Source organism: Oryctolagus cuniculus, chromosome 4 (genome assembly GCF_051225735.1).
Source record: "Oryctolagus cuniculus isolate XC-2025 breed Fujian yellow rabbit chromosome 4, ASM5122573v1, whole genome shotgun sequence".
NCBI classification, from domain to species: domain Eukaryota; kingdom Metazoa; phylum Chordata; class Mammalia; order Lagomorpha; family Leporidae; genus Oryctolagus; species Oryctolagus cuniculus.
Window position 1 is genome coordinate 81,003,534 of NC_142870.1, and position 13,723 is coordinate 81,017,256.

General features: G+C 50.3%; 2 protein-coding genes across 2 annotated transcripts in view; one reads left to right on the plus strand and one right to left on the minus strand.

Moving 5' to 3' along the window:
• Window positions 1–1,448, minus strand: part of ITGB5 (integrin subunit beta 5) — a 114,280-nt gene extending 112,832 nt beyond the window's left edge. Inside the window, exon 1 of the mRNA XM_017347042.4 lies at window positions 911–1,448. Within this exon, the coding sequence (XP_017202531.2) occupies window positions 911–980 (70 nt within the window). The 5' untranslated portion in view covers window positions 981–1,448. The remainder of the gene's footprint in view (window positions 1–910) is intronic.
• LOC149127021 (uncharacterized) lies at window positions 979–7,752 on the plus strand. The gene is made up of 3 exons (XM_089331391.1): window positions 979–987; window positions 1,076–1,573; window positions 2,263–7,752. The coding sequence occupies exons 1-3, from the start codon at window positions 979–981 to the stop codon at window positions 2,683–2,685; spliced, it is 930 nt and encodes a 309-aa protein (XP_089187517.1). The 3' UTR covers window positions 2,686–7,752.
• The last annotated feature ends 5,971 nt before the right edge of the window (window positions 7,753–13,723 follow it).

The following is a 13,723-nucleotide window of genomic DNA, read 5'->3' on the forward strand; positions in this document are numbered from 1 at the left end:
GGAAGGGGAAAGCTTGGAGCTTCCTGCCTCCTTTCTTTGCTTGCGGAGGAGGAGGAAACAGCTTATCTTTGGGCAGCCCCAGTGCGCAACAGGGGACTCTAGCCTGGGCCTCCCGGCTGCAGGTCCAGCCCTCTCCCAGCTGCGAGAACCGACGCAGGTACCCCAGGGTTCTCCAGCGGGCCGCCAGCCACCGCAGTGCCGAGCCGGGCCGCCACAACAGCCCCCGCACAGAGAGGCGTGTGAGGCCCGCAGGACTGGTCCATCGCGGCACAAAGCCCGGCAGAAGGAATGAGATCGGTCAGGCCCCGCGCGGCCCTGGCTCGGGACCAGGGTCTCCCCTCGGATGTGCGGCGGCCTAGGCGAGGCAGTGCTGAGAGGCGGAGACCGCAGGTGGCCCGGACGCGGTGAAACCCCGGGACTCGTCGTAAGGGTCCGGTACCCCGCGTGCCAGGACCCGAGTCCTCCGGAACGCTGGCTTTGGCTCCGGGCGTCGCGTCCCGCGCTCCGCGCCGTCCTTCGCCTCCCCGGGCCCAGGCAGCATCACTCCGCGCCTCCCGCAGCCCGCCCGCCCCTGGCCGGCTACAAGGGCCGCTTTGTGCGCGCGGCTGGAGCACCCCGGCCCCAACGCTGGGCTGGCCCTGCGCGCGGGCGCTCGCGGGCTGGGTCAGCAGACGGGCCGGGCTGTTTACACAGGAAGGGAGGGCTCCTCCTCCGCCCGGCACGGCACTAGAGGCCGACGACAACCTGGCGGAGCTGCACGAACCGGGTGGCGCAAGTACCTCGGCAGCCCCCCGCCGGCTGTGCCACCTGGGCGTGCCCCGAAGGCGCCCTCCACTCGAAGGCAACGCCTCCCGGCCCGGCCCCCGAGCGCGACAAAGTTTCTTTCCGCGCGGCCGGCGGCGCGGCTTACCTGGGAGCCGGGGCACCAGCGCGCAGAGCACGAGCAGGCAGGCGTACAGGGGCGCCAGCGCCCGCGGCATGGTGGGCGCCCGGCTCAGGGGCGGCGCGGGCGGCGGGCTCCACGGGGGCGGGTGTCCAGGGCCGAAGCGCGGGGGCCTAGGGCCGGGGGCCGCAGCTGCATACCCCGCGCGCAGCTCGGGCTCACGGCGTTCGCGGCCCGGCGGGGGCTGGTGGCGGCTACGCTGGCCGGAGCCCGGCCGCCGCCACCAGCCCTCCCGCAGCCCTCGCAGCCAAGGTCCGGGGCCGCCGCGGACCTGGCCGACCGGACGCCGGGTGGTCGCCGCTCAGGACGGTCCCGGCGGGCTGCTTTGAGCAGAGCCTAGGAGGGCAGGGACCGGACCGGCGGCGGCCGCGACTGGGCTCCGGGACGCGCCGGCCGCTGAGGCTGCCCGCACGCCGGCACGCTCCGGCCCTCGCCTCCGCCCCTGCCTTTCCTCCCTCCGGCCCGCCAGGCTCCACTTTCCTCCTCTCCTCTCTCCTCTCTCTCTCCCCCGCCCGGCCGCCGCACGGTCAGTTTACAGCCAGGCGGGACGGGGCGGAGCGAGCTCCAGGGCCAAGTCGGCTCCGCCCTGCGGGGGACCCGCCCGGGACGCCGAGGCCCCAGGGCGCCCAGGTGGGAGCCCCTTCTGGCGCGCGTGGGGCGGAGGGTGCTCTAAACCCCCGGGAAGAGGCTCGAGCGCTTTCTAAGGCGGTCGCTCGGATTAGGGTGCGGGACGCGCTCCTGGAGCGAGCAGGGGCGACCAGGGCTAGGCCGGGCGAGACCTGAGGAGGGAGGGCAGGTGGGGCGGGGCTGGGGGGTCGTGCAGCGCCGCCTCGGGGACACGGGACGTAGAGAGCGCATGGGCAGCGCCAGGTGTCGCGCTGGGAAAGCAAGGGAAGCCTGCGCGCATGGAGGCCCCGGGGGAAGCCAGTTCACTTATACTGACGTGTTGCCTCTCTCCAGGATTCCAGACAGCCAGTGTGCCTCCAGCTTTGATGTCCCTCACCTGGATAGCTGGTAGTTTTGGATACATGCCAAAGGCCACGCTCAGGCTGGAGTCTTAACATTTACGTTTGAGCTGGGCCTGTGCTTGCCAGTAAAGGGTGAGCTGGGACCTCATCCAGCTCCTGCAAAGGGCACGAGAGTCGTGGTGGGACCAGGACAAATGGGTTGGGACTGGAATGGTTTACAGGCATGCGAAGAGGTGGCATTCCCGTAGAAGAAGTGGTTTTGGGTCTCTAGCGTGCAGACAGAGCTCCATGCTCCCCAGGCCCTGTGCCAAACACTTGGACCCATGCTAACTCACTGAATCCTCACCACAGCGCTGCCGAGCGAGTAGCAGCTGGCATCCCTTTCCCAAAAGTTCGGAACGACTCGACCAAAACCAGAAACAGCAAGGAGCAAAGTGGTCACATCTTTGCAAGTCGACAGCAAGGGAAAGAAGGCTTGCCAAGGCCACCCGGGGAACTGTCCCAACCGCCCAGCTTCAAGACTCTGGATCTGAATCTTCAGGCCCCTCCCCACCTGAGCCAAGGAGGGGCCCCATAAGGCTAGAAGAAGCAAACTTACTGCAGCCCACAGCAACCCCTACCTCTCACCCACAAACTGCATGCAAATTGTTGAATACACCATATTATCCACATGTTTGTCCTGAAACACTTTCCGGAAAAACCGGCCCCAGATTTACCTTGGGACTCCCTGCCCCTCTGGGCAGTGGCCTTGGGGCTACTCCCATCCAAGCTTGAGAGGCAGTGATAATAAATAATGGGAAGCTCGGGGAAGAGTTTGAACTGGGAGATATCTAGCCAAGTGGCAGAGATGAGTAGGATGGAGTCGATGGAATGAGAGCTGAGTCCCAGAAGCTGGGTAGATAATGTGTGAACAGGTCTAAGAATAGCTTGCATTTATGAAGCATTCTAAAAACTTGGCCAGTGGGGTCACTCTTCTCTACCCTTACTCGAGTGCTTGCCTAACTTGAAATATCCCAGTACAGACCACCACATACCTGGGCTGCACCTGGAAAGTGCTGTGCTCAAACCTGCCCCGCTCTCACCTGCCCAGACCTGCCAGAAGCCACTGAATCCCGAGCGATCCCTGCCCCATTATCTTAGCGCTGGCTTAGAGATGCTGCTGTAATTCCTCTGAAGCTTTTGCTTTCTGGTGCCTGCCTGCCTTTGTCCTGTGTGAGAACCCATGACTGTTTATTAAGCTGCTGCAGATCAGAGGTGCCCCTCAGGGCCTGCCTTCCTCCTGCTCAGTACTGGCTCCCCTGGGGCAGGGGGCAAAGGGAGTCCTTTCTGATGGCCCTTGAACCAGTCTCCACGCTGGCCCCTTCAGGAACATTCCATGCCTGAAGGAGGCTGCTAGTGGCATCAGTTTGACTCCCAGGGTTGAACCTGGATATTAAAGACATTGTTGTTATTGTTTTAAAACAGCATTAGTGGGGCAGGAGTTGTGGGATAGCAGGTACAGCCACTGCCTGTGATGCTGGCATCCCATATGGACACTGGGTTCTGCCCCAGCTGCTCCACTTCTGATATAGCTCCCTGCTAATGGCCTGTTAAAAGCAGCAGAAGATGGTCCAAGTGGTTGGGGCCCTGCCATCCATATAAAACAGCTGGCTGAAGCCCCTGGCTCCTGACTTCAGCCTGGCCCTGTAGTGGCCATGGCAGCCATCTGAGGAGTGAACCGGTGGATGGAAGATCTCCCTCTCCCTCTCTGTATCTCTGCCTCTCTCTCTCTCTCTCTCTCTCTCTCTCTCTCTCTCTCCCCCTCTTTCTCTATAACTCTGGCTTTCAAGATAAATAATAAAACAAATCTTTAAAAAATAAAATAAGGGGCTGGCATTGTGGCATAGCAGATAAAGCTACCACCTGCAACATCAGCATCCCTTATGGGTGCCAGTTCAAGTCCCAGCTGCTCCACTCTGATCCAGTGCCAGTTCCAAACCCAGCTGCTCCACTCTTGATCCAACTCCCTGTTAATGCAGCTGGGAAAGCAGTAGAAGATGGCCCAAATGCTTGAGTCCCTGTCTCCCATGTGAGAGACCTGGATGAAACTCCTGGCTCATCCCTGGCCATTGCAGCTACTTGGGGAGTAGACCAGCAAATGGGAGGCCTTTCTCTCTGTAAAGTCTTTCAAAATGAATAATAAAATAGCTTTAGTGGGGCCAGTGCTTTGGTGTAATGGGTAAAGCTGCCACCTGCAGTGCTAGCATCCCATATGGGCACCGGATCGAGTCCTGGCTGCCTCACTTCCAATCCAGTTCTCTGCTATGGTCTGGGAAAGCAGTAGAAGACAGCCCAAGTCCTTGGGCCCCTGCACCTGCATGGGTGACCCGGAAGAAGCTCCTGGCTCCTGGCTTCGGATCGGTGCAGCTCTGGCTGTTGCGGCCATCTTGGGGAGTGAACCATTGGATGGAAGACTTCTCTCTCTCTCTCTCTCTCTCTCTCTCTCTCTCTCTCTCTTTCTCTGTGTGTGTGTGTGTGTGTGTGTGTAACTCTGACTTTCAAGTAAATAACTAAATCTTTTTAAAAAATAATAAAATAGCATTAGTTCCCCAAGAATTAAATGTAGAGTTACCATATGATCCAACAACTCCAGTTCTAGATATGTATTGGAAGGAAATGAAAGCAGGAATTCAAACAGGCATTTGTACACCGGTGTTCCTAGCAGCTTTCCTCATGATAGCCAAAAGGTGGGAACAACCCGAATGTCCACCAACAGATGAACGGAAAACAAAATGGAGTGTGCACATACGATGGAGTACTGTTCAGCCTGCCACACGCTGCCACATGGGCCTGGAAAACATTATGCTAGGTGAAACAGACCAGACACGAAAAGGCAAACATAGCATGCCACTTACAACAGGTCCCTAGAGTAGGCAAACTGATAGAAACAGACGGTAGAAAGGGGTTACCAGGAGCTACAGAGGGGAGGATGGGGAGTTCTCGATTGCTAGGAGCAGAGGTGCAGTTTGGGATGCTGGGAAACTTCTAGAAATGGATGGTGTTGATGGTTGCAGAACTTGGTGAATATATTTAATGACACTGAAAGGTATGCTTAAAATGGCATATTTTTTCATTTAAAAAACACTTAAAATCAAATTAAAGTTTCCTATTTCACAATTCAAAAATGCATGCTAACACAATCCTACAGTAAGTTGTCATATTTCACAATTCAATGTATAATCCAGGTTTAAAAAATTGCCAATACTAGTTGTAGTTTAATACGCAGGGGGAAAGTTCAAGGTGGGAGGGAAAACAATGACCCTGCGATATTTACTTTAGGCCAGGCACTAGCTGATTCTGCTTTTCAGAGTCATGCCTGGGACTTGTCACAGTGCAAGAAGTGAGTGATCCTAGGGACACGATGTGACAAAATTCTTTTGTAGAGATTGATGGGCTTATGAAACGTGCACAGTTTTCCTTAATGTTAGACTTTTTTGTTTGAAAAATGCCCAATTAGATTCGTTCTTATAGGGAAATATTCTGCCCTAGGTTTTTCTCTCCCAATGCACCATGGTATTGATTAAAAAAATTAATAATCCCCTGCCAGCTCTCCAAGTCCACAATCCCTACAGAACTACTGAAGACAGACCTAAATGTTAGTGCTGAATAATGGATGAACCCAGGGGACAGGCAGACAACAAGCCCTGGCAGGATGAAGGTTTCCCTCATGGTAAGAAGAGTCTATGATATTGACTGGTACACAGGGATTTTTGTTTGTGTGTTTGTTTTTAGGTTAAGCATGCACACTTTGGTTATGCCAAGTGTGAGGTGGGTAAAATTCCACACTGAGAAATACAATACCAAACAGGTGGGTGGAGATTTTCAGCATAGGGAAAGGATTCCACTTGTTGTTGTTTTTGGTATGTAAACATAGCTGTAAGTCATAGAATGTCCTGTTTCTCTGGAGCTGTTAAAAAGCACACACACAAGTGCTTTAAACTTACTTGTGGAGTGGCTAGCACACCTTCAGATAAATCACATGTTTTCCTAAACCCAAGACTGGAAACCATCACATTACTAAAGGAAAAAATAGGAGAAATGCTGTAAGACATTGGCCTAGGCAAAGACTTTTTGGATAAGACCCTAGAAAGCAAAAATAGACAAGTGGGATTACAGCAAGCTAAGAAGTTTCTGCACAGCAAAGGAAATAACTAACAAGTGAAGAGACTTGGACAGAATGGGAGAAAATATTCGCAAATTATGCATCCAACAATGGATTAATATCCAGACTAAATAAGGAACTCAAGAAACTGGACAACAACAAAACAATCCAGTAAAGAAATGGGCAAAGGACGTGAACAGGCATTTTTCAAAGGATGAAATGCAAATGGCCAACAGACTCTTGAAAAGATGTTCAGGATCACTAGTTATCAGGGAAATGCAAAAAAAAAAAAAAAAAAACCACACAATGAGGTTTCTTTTCACCCCAGTTAAAATAGCTGTGTCATCCAAAGATCAAAAAACAACAAATGCTAGTGTGTATGTGGAGAAAAAGGAACTCTAATACATTGTTAGAATGAATGTAAACTAGCACAACCATTATGGAAGACAGTATGAGGATTCCTCAGAAATCTGAAACTAGATCTACTTTATGATCCAGTCACTCCACTCCTGATAATTTATTAAATCAGCATATGAAAGACTTATCTATACCGCTAAGTTTAAAGCAGCTCAAATCACAATAGCTAAGATATAGAATCAATCTGGATGTCCATCAGCTGATGATTACATAAAGAAAATGTAGTATGTATACATGATGAAATACTACTTAGCCATGAAAACCTGTCTTTTGCAACAAAATGGATATAACTAGAGACCATTATGCTTACTGAATAAGCCAGATCCAAAAAGACAAATATCATATTTTTCTGATTTGTGTAGTAGCTAAATATAGAGTACCTAAAAATGTAATGTATTATCTTTTTTTATAAATTCTTTTTTTATTTGACAGATAGAGTTAGACAATGAGAGAGAGAGAGACAGAGAGAAAGGTCTTCCTTCCGTTGGTCCACCCCCCAAATGGCCACTATGGCTGGAGCTATGCCAATCCGAAGCCAGGAGCCAGGTGCTTCCTCCTGGTCTCCCATGCAGGTGCAGGGGCCCAAGCACTTGGGTCATGCTCCACTGCCTTCCCGGGCCAGAGCAGAGAGCTGGACTGGAAGAGGAGCAGCCGGTACTAGAACCCCGCACCCATTTGGGATGCCAGCACCGCAGGTGGAGGATTAACCAAGTGAGCCACGGCACCGGCCCCTGTATTATCTTTTTTTTTTTTTTTAAAGTTTTATTTATATGAGAGGCAGCACCACAGACAGTGAGAGGGAGAGACACAGAGAGAGGTATTTCATCAGCTGGCTCACTCCCTAAATGGCTGCAACCACCAGAGCTGGGCCAATCTGAAGGCAGGAGCCAGGAGCTTCTTCTGAGTCTCCTACATGGGTGCAAGGGCAGGGGCCCAAGCACTTGGGCCATTTTCCACTGCTTTTCCAGGCCATCAGCAGGGAGCTGGATTGGAAGTTGAGCAGCCAGGACACAAACTGGTGCCCTTGTGGGATGCCAGTGCCACAGGTGGAGGCTTAACCTAACTACACCACAGTGCTGGACTCCAAAATGTAATGAATATGAATGAAATTGACATCTTGAGATTTCACTATTTCTTATAGCCCTTGTCTATACTCCTGGGGAACAGTGATCTGTCTAGTTTCTACTTGTTGAGTTCTTGAATTAGCAGAGGATTAAGCCCGTGGTTGTAAAGTAAATTGAAAGTATATTGTCACAAAAATCAAAAGGAAAATAAGGAGGGAGGAAGGATGGAAAGTATCATTATGTGCTTAAAATTGTATATATTGGATACATGAGATCTTTTCTCTATATAATTTTAAAAACATTTTCTATCAAAAAATAAATCATGTGTTTTCAACGTCTCTGTTCATATAATTGTCAGTTCGATAAATAGTCATTAATTATTATATTTTTCTGAGACCAACTTTCCAAAGGTTAATCAAATAAATATTTTAAGATCATATATTCCAAAGGGATCATATTTTCCAGCTTTCACCAAATAAAATATTTTAAAACAATATCCACTAGTAAAATTACTAATAAAGGCTGTGATTTTTTTTTCAATTAATTTTGGTATGCTTGTTTTCTTTTTGGAATCAATGTCTTTAAAAATTTCAGCAGGACTTAATCCCAGAGAAAGTCCCCTGGAGTCTTTCTCTAATTGTTCCTTTTCCACTCTAGGAAAGTAATCACAATTTATTTCTCTTTTCCTACAAGTTTTCTCGCAGCACCCAAAGGGCATGGATTCTTTTCTTTTTAGTAAAACATACAACAAATGAACACACCCACACAGTTCAAATCAATCATATTTATAGATTTCTTAAGTAAATGCAAGAGATGGGGAAGGGTCACAGAACAGGTATGGTCCAGGCACATGTGGCCTGGAAAAAGATGCCACAGGAGTGGAGTGACAGGACAGAGGGCCCTGACCACCACAGCCAAGGGCAGAAAGATATCTGAAGACCAGATGGCCAGTCGATCCAAACTTAGAAACTGTGAAAGAACTGACTTGCAGTCTTCAAAACTGTGACATAGGAAACAGATTCAGATAGTGGCGTGAAGAGGGCAGGGAAGGTGGGAGCTTGTATGAGCAAGCTGTGTTGTTTCATTAGAAGCAGTAAAAATTGCTTTGTGGGGATGTGTGACAGGGGCCATCTGACCAATAGAAGATAAAGAAAAGAATGTATAGGCTTAGTGAAAACGTCTGTAAGACAAGAATCCAGTCACCTCCCGACAGGTATCTTGAGCAGCTGTGCACAGTGTAGTTACCTGTCCTAGACCTGCAGCTAGAAAGTAACCAGAGTTCACGTTCCGAAGCAGCCGCTTACAGGGGCCTAAGTCCTACTTCCCTAATGGCCTTTGGACTTCATTTTTGAAAAAGTTTTTTCAGTGGCTGGTGTTGTTGCACAGTGGGTTAAGATGTCGCCTGCAATGCCAATGATCCGTATGTCCCAGCTGCTGCGCTTCCAATCCAGCTCCCTGCTAATTTGCCTGGGAGGCAGCAAAAGGTGGCCAAAGTGCTTGGGCTTTCACCACCCATGGGGGAGACCTGGATGGGGATCCCAGGATCCTGGCTTCAGCCTGGCCCAGCCCTGGCCATTGAGGCCACTTGGAGAGTGAACAAGAGGATGGAAGATTCATTCTCTCTCTCTCTCGTCTCTATCTATAACTCTGCCTTTCAAAAATAAATAAAGCTTTTCCTTTTTTTTTTTTTAAGAAAAAAACTGTTTCAATGTTGTTTTCATCCTGATGTTTATTCTCAGGAAAGAAAGAAGACAGTGTGTAGGCATGCTCTTGGAAGCTGGGCCAGTGCTGTCCCTCGGCCACCTCAGCACTGCTTTCTTTTTGTCCCCCTCCTACCTATCTTCCCCTCCCTTCCTTTCCCATCCGCCTTCTTGCTTCTCTCCTTGCCTTGTCCTGGGTCTAGCAGTGGCCCCTCCACAGCACTCACAAGATCAGCAGCTTCTCAGAAGGCCAGGTGAGCACTTCCTGGGGGGCAGGAAGGGAATGATGGCCACACAGCTGCTTGAGGGCCTGCGCTGCAAGAAGCCGAGTCGGCTGCTGCCGCCAGCCTGGAGCCCACCTTTGGCCTGTTTGTAGGACATGGCCTCTTGTGTTTGGTTGCTCGTGGAGGAAACCAGAAATCTAGTTCCTGTCCCCAGTGCCATCAGCGAGCTGAGCAGCCTTGCTGCTGGTCCTGCCGGAGCTGGCTCTGTGATCACCGCTTGTAAAATCAAGTGCATGCAGCACTTGGCAGCAGGCTGTGGCTTATGTAATGTGCTCTACCAAACTGAGACTCATTCTTCAAAAACCACTGCCCCTCCATAGAGGGTGCAAGCTGTTTGAGCACCTTCTCTGTTTGGAAAACTCTGAGCCCCCTCTGAAATGATCACCCTTCCTCTTTAACAGGTGTCCCACGGGGCTGCCACCAGCTCCCCAGCTAGTTCACTGCAATCATTTCCCATCACTCACAGCAAGTTCTGCACACCACGTAACCCAGCGTCTGCTCGTAGCTTCCTCTGCTCCCAGCTTCTGTCCTCTCCACATTTCAGAGACCGTAAAGTAAAACGTGATGCCTGCAGTGCTCACCGGAGGCTCTCCTTAGGTTCGAGTTCACAGCCAGAGTCACAAGTCTTCTAGAGATCACATCTGGCTTCGGTCAAAAATGTAGGGGGAGTTGTAGCTGGCCAGCCCGGCAGCATCAAGAGGTCAACGTTTCATGGGAGCCCTGTACAGCACTCAGTTCAGATGCAAAGAACGAAATCCATGGGCACGTGTAGGCTTCCCGCTGGCTTAGAAGCCGACGTCTTCTGTAATGACTGCACGGGTCTAGTTTCCACGTCCCTCACAAAAGATAAGCACAGTTCAAAGTCGCCATGCTCTGGGAGGACCAACGGTGAGCCTCCAACAGGTATTCCCAGTCCATGCAGCTCCACAAGGTAACACGTGGCTTCTTCTCCCTTGTGGACACTGGGACCCAAAGAAGTGAGGCAGATCCAAGCTCTCCTGACTCCCTGCTGTTTCTCCTATTTCCCAGCTGCCTCATTTTGAACAGAATTTCTTATTTGTGTGTGTGTGTGTGTGTGACTATGAAAATACTTCAATTAACATACTTTGAGTACATTTAAAAAATATATCCTAATATATTTCTAAAGTACAATACCATCTTTCCTCTAATAATCGGTTCTCTTTGTGTGATTATTTCAGAATATTTATCTGCAGGTTAAATGAGCCAATATACCTGAAAATACCTGGCACATAGTAGTCATTTGATAGATAATACTGGGACAAATGTTCATTGAATCTGCCTTGTATTCACTGAGTTGGAAGGTGGACCCAAATGGCTTCTTAGGGTCAACGCTTTGACCACTAACCTTCTAAGTCACAGGAGGCCTCTTGTGATACAGGATCCATGCTTTATAGCTGACCTCACAGCATTCATTGCCAAACTCCATTGAAATTATCACAGACAGCAAACACAATTCAGCCTTAGATCAATAGACAAAAATAGAGTGAGCTGCAGGGATTTCTGGCTCCCAACCCAGACTATCCAAGCCACCATTTTCCAAATGCAGCTAAGGACAGAGCCAAGCCAGATGTGAGGCAGGAGCTTACAAGCCGTGACTTGGCTTCTTCACCAACATCCTCCCAGAAGTACTACCCAGGGGGTTCTCTCCTGGAAGACAGGGCTTGGGTAAGTGCCTTACTAATTATAGCTGTTCAGCCTCCCAGTTAGAAAAAGCAGGGAGGGCACCTAGTGGTGTAATTGATGGGGAATCAGGTGAAGGCGTGCCTGACAGGGCCCTCCCTCCCAGACACGTGCCCACCTTTACACACTGGGTCTCTTCTCCACAGAAGGCCCTCTCCCTGCTCTCCGTGGACTGGTAAACTCTCCTCATCTGTTCATGCCAAGCTCAAACATTGCCTCCTGGGTGAAGCCTTCCAGATCCCCCATGGACAGAATGCTTCCCTTCGGGTCCTCAAGAGCCACGGCCCCGCCTCCGCTGAAACTGTTAAGGTTGAAGTCGCTTGCTCCTGGCATGACCATCTTTTTATCAACTGCTTGAGAGTGGGCACTTGAAAAAGTATCTGTGGAGTGACTCATTAACTCAACAAATACTTACTGAGTGTGTGTCATGTGCCACATTCTAGGATTAGGGATAGGACAGTGCTGGTTATGCTGAGTCCCAAAAGGATGAGAACATTTTGTAAGGTGAAGACGTGGGGAAGAACAGATGAGAAGGCTTTTAACAAACCACCCACACCCTCATCGTGCAGACAGAGAGCTCTGCGGCGTTCCTCTGTCTGCCTGGGCGTACTGGGCATGGTTATATGGCAGAGTCTAAGCAGGGGTGAGGGAGGGAAAATCAGGGGCATTCATACCAGAACTGACCCTTAGAAGTCTCTCTTGGAAGAGCCTCCATACTCTTGCTTTTGACTGGATTGATGCAAATGAGTAGAAACCTTGAGAGCAAAACAAGAAGGAGCCAGAATAACGTGTGTGTGTGTGTGTGTGTGTGTCGGGGGTTGACCAGGAAGATGCACAAACAACAAGATGTTGCTTGATTATAATATTCAGGTGGGGTCCACCATCCAAATGTCTATATTGACAGAGTCTTTAAAATCTGAGACTTCAGATACTAATGGAAAATGAAAAGAATTAGGTAAAAGTGGCAGATGCTCAATTACAAAATGAGACCTATGGACCATTGAGAGTGCCCTGTATAAGTTAATTCTCCTAAGAAAATGGCAAAGACTCTGCTGGCTAACATGCTTGGCCCTAATTCTGTTGCCTTGCTTGTTGAGAAGCTTCTCTATGCATAGCAGAGAGTGGGGCACAGGGTTTGCCCTAGGAAGCCCAGTGACAGTGAGGACACTGGCTGATGAAGGTAGCATGGACAATCAGTAGCGCATTCAATGCCAGCCCAGGGGGACTCGTTTTTGGCTTGGAGATTTCAGGAAGTTATGACTCCCTCCAAAAGGAAAGACACTTCAAAGATTCTTGCAATCACCACCTAAGGGCAGGACAGCACAGCCCTGAGAGAGGAAAGTGGGGGGCCCCAGGCAGGGAGGGAAGCCAGGCTTGGAGCAGGAACAAGCAGCCCAGGTGCTGCAGGCGAATTGCTTTAGTGGGGAGAATCCTTTACACTTGAACACGATGTAAAGAAAGAAAGAAAAAATGCCTGACTTTGCTCATAAAGGCCTGTGAGCTCCAGGATGATCAACTCCGCTTCCCCTTGGTCATTATGGGACACACTCAGTTTCAGACATGTGTCTCAGTCCCTACCGCCCATTGAAGTAGCCTGCCAGGGTTGACGGGCCTGTGTGAAACAACAGAGAGGGAGAGTGAGATCGCTGGGCTCGAATCCCGGCTGTGCCACTTCCTAGCAAGTGGCTTTGAGCGAGCTCCTTCCCTGCCCTGCCCCCACTAGTGAACAGGGCAAATGACAGGACCTGCTTCACAGCCACTGTGAGATGCAGAGGGCGGGCGGCGTTCCAAGTGCTTCCTAACATCCTGCCTATGCCTCTGGTCGTTTTCCAGGCCCACCCGCTCGTCTGGAGGCAGCGGAGGATTCCATTCATTACTGGCCCACGTGTCATAATCGTGGGCTCAGAAAATATGTCAGCAGGCCTGCAGGCATGAGGAGGCCTTTGATGGTTTGCCCCAGGCTTCTGTCTTGGGATGTGGAGAAGACCCCCACACCCGCTCCAGGCTCTCCCCAACCTCATTCTCTATCCTCGCTTTGGCACCTTGGGTTGTCAGTTAATGACGAACCCAAACTATCAGAGAGTGCTTGGGGAAAAGACCCCCACAGACCTTGCTCACCTCATAAAAAGTGATGAAAAGCAGAAACCTCTCACCGGTGGCATTTTGTTTCCATCTTAACTGAAGAATTTTTCAGTGGAAATGGATTCAGCTCCTTTTTCATTCTGTAAAATCAGCCACTAAATAAAAATTATGCCAAATACTTAGGTACCATTAACAAGACATTAACATTCCTGCAGTAAAGGGGACAATGTGTGGGCTCCAGGAAAATGATGCAAATATTTCCACAAGAGTGAGCTGACATGCATGTCTTTCTGGCACAGAGCAAGAACTGAAGTGACTGGAGGAATGTCAATGGGGAAAATTATTCAGAATTAGTGCATTGAAAGTTACAAATTCCTAGCAGGTCTGCTGAAAGAGCAGCCCCACCAGAAGTTGAGTTTCCTG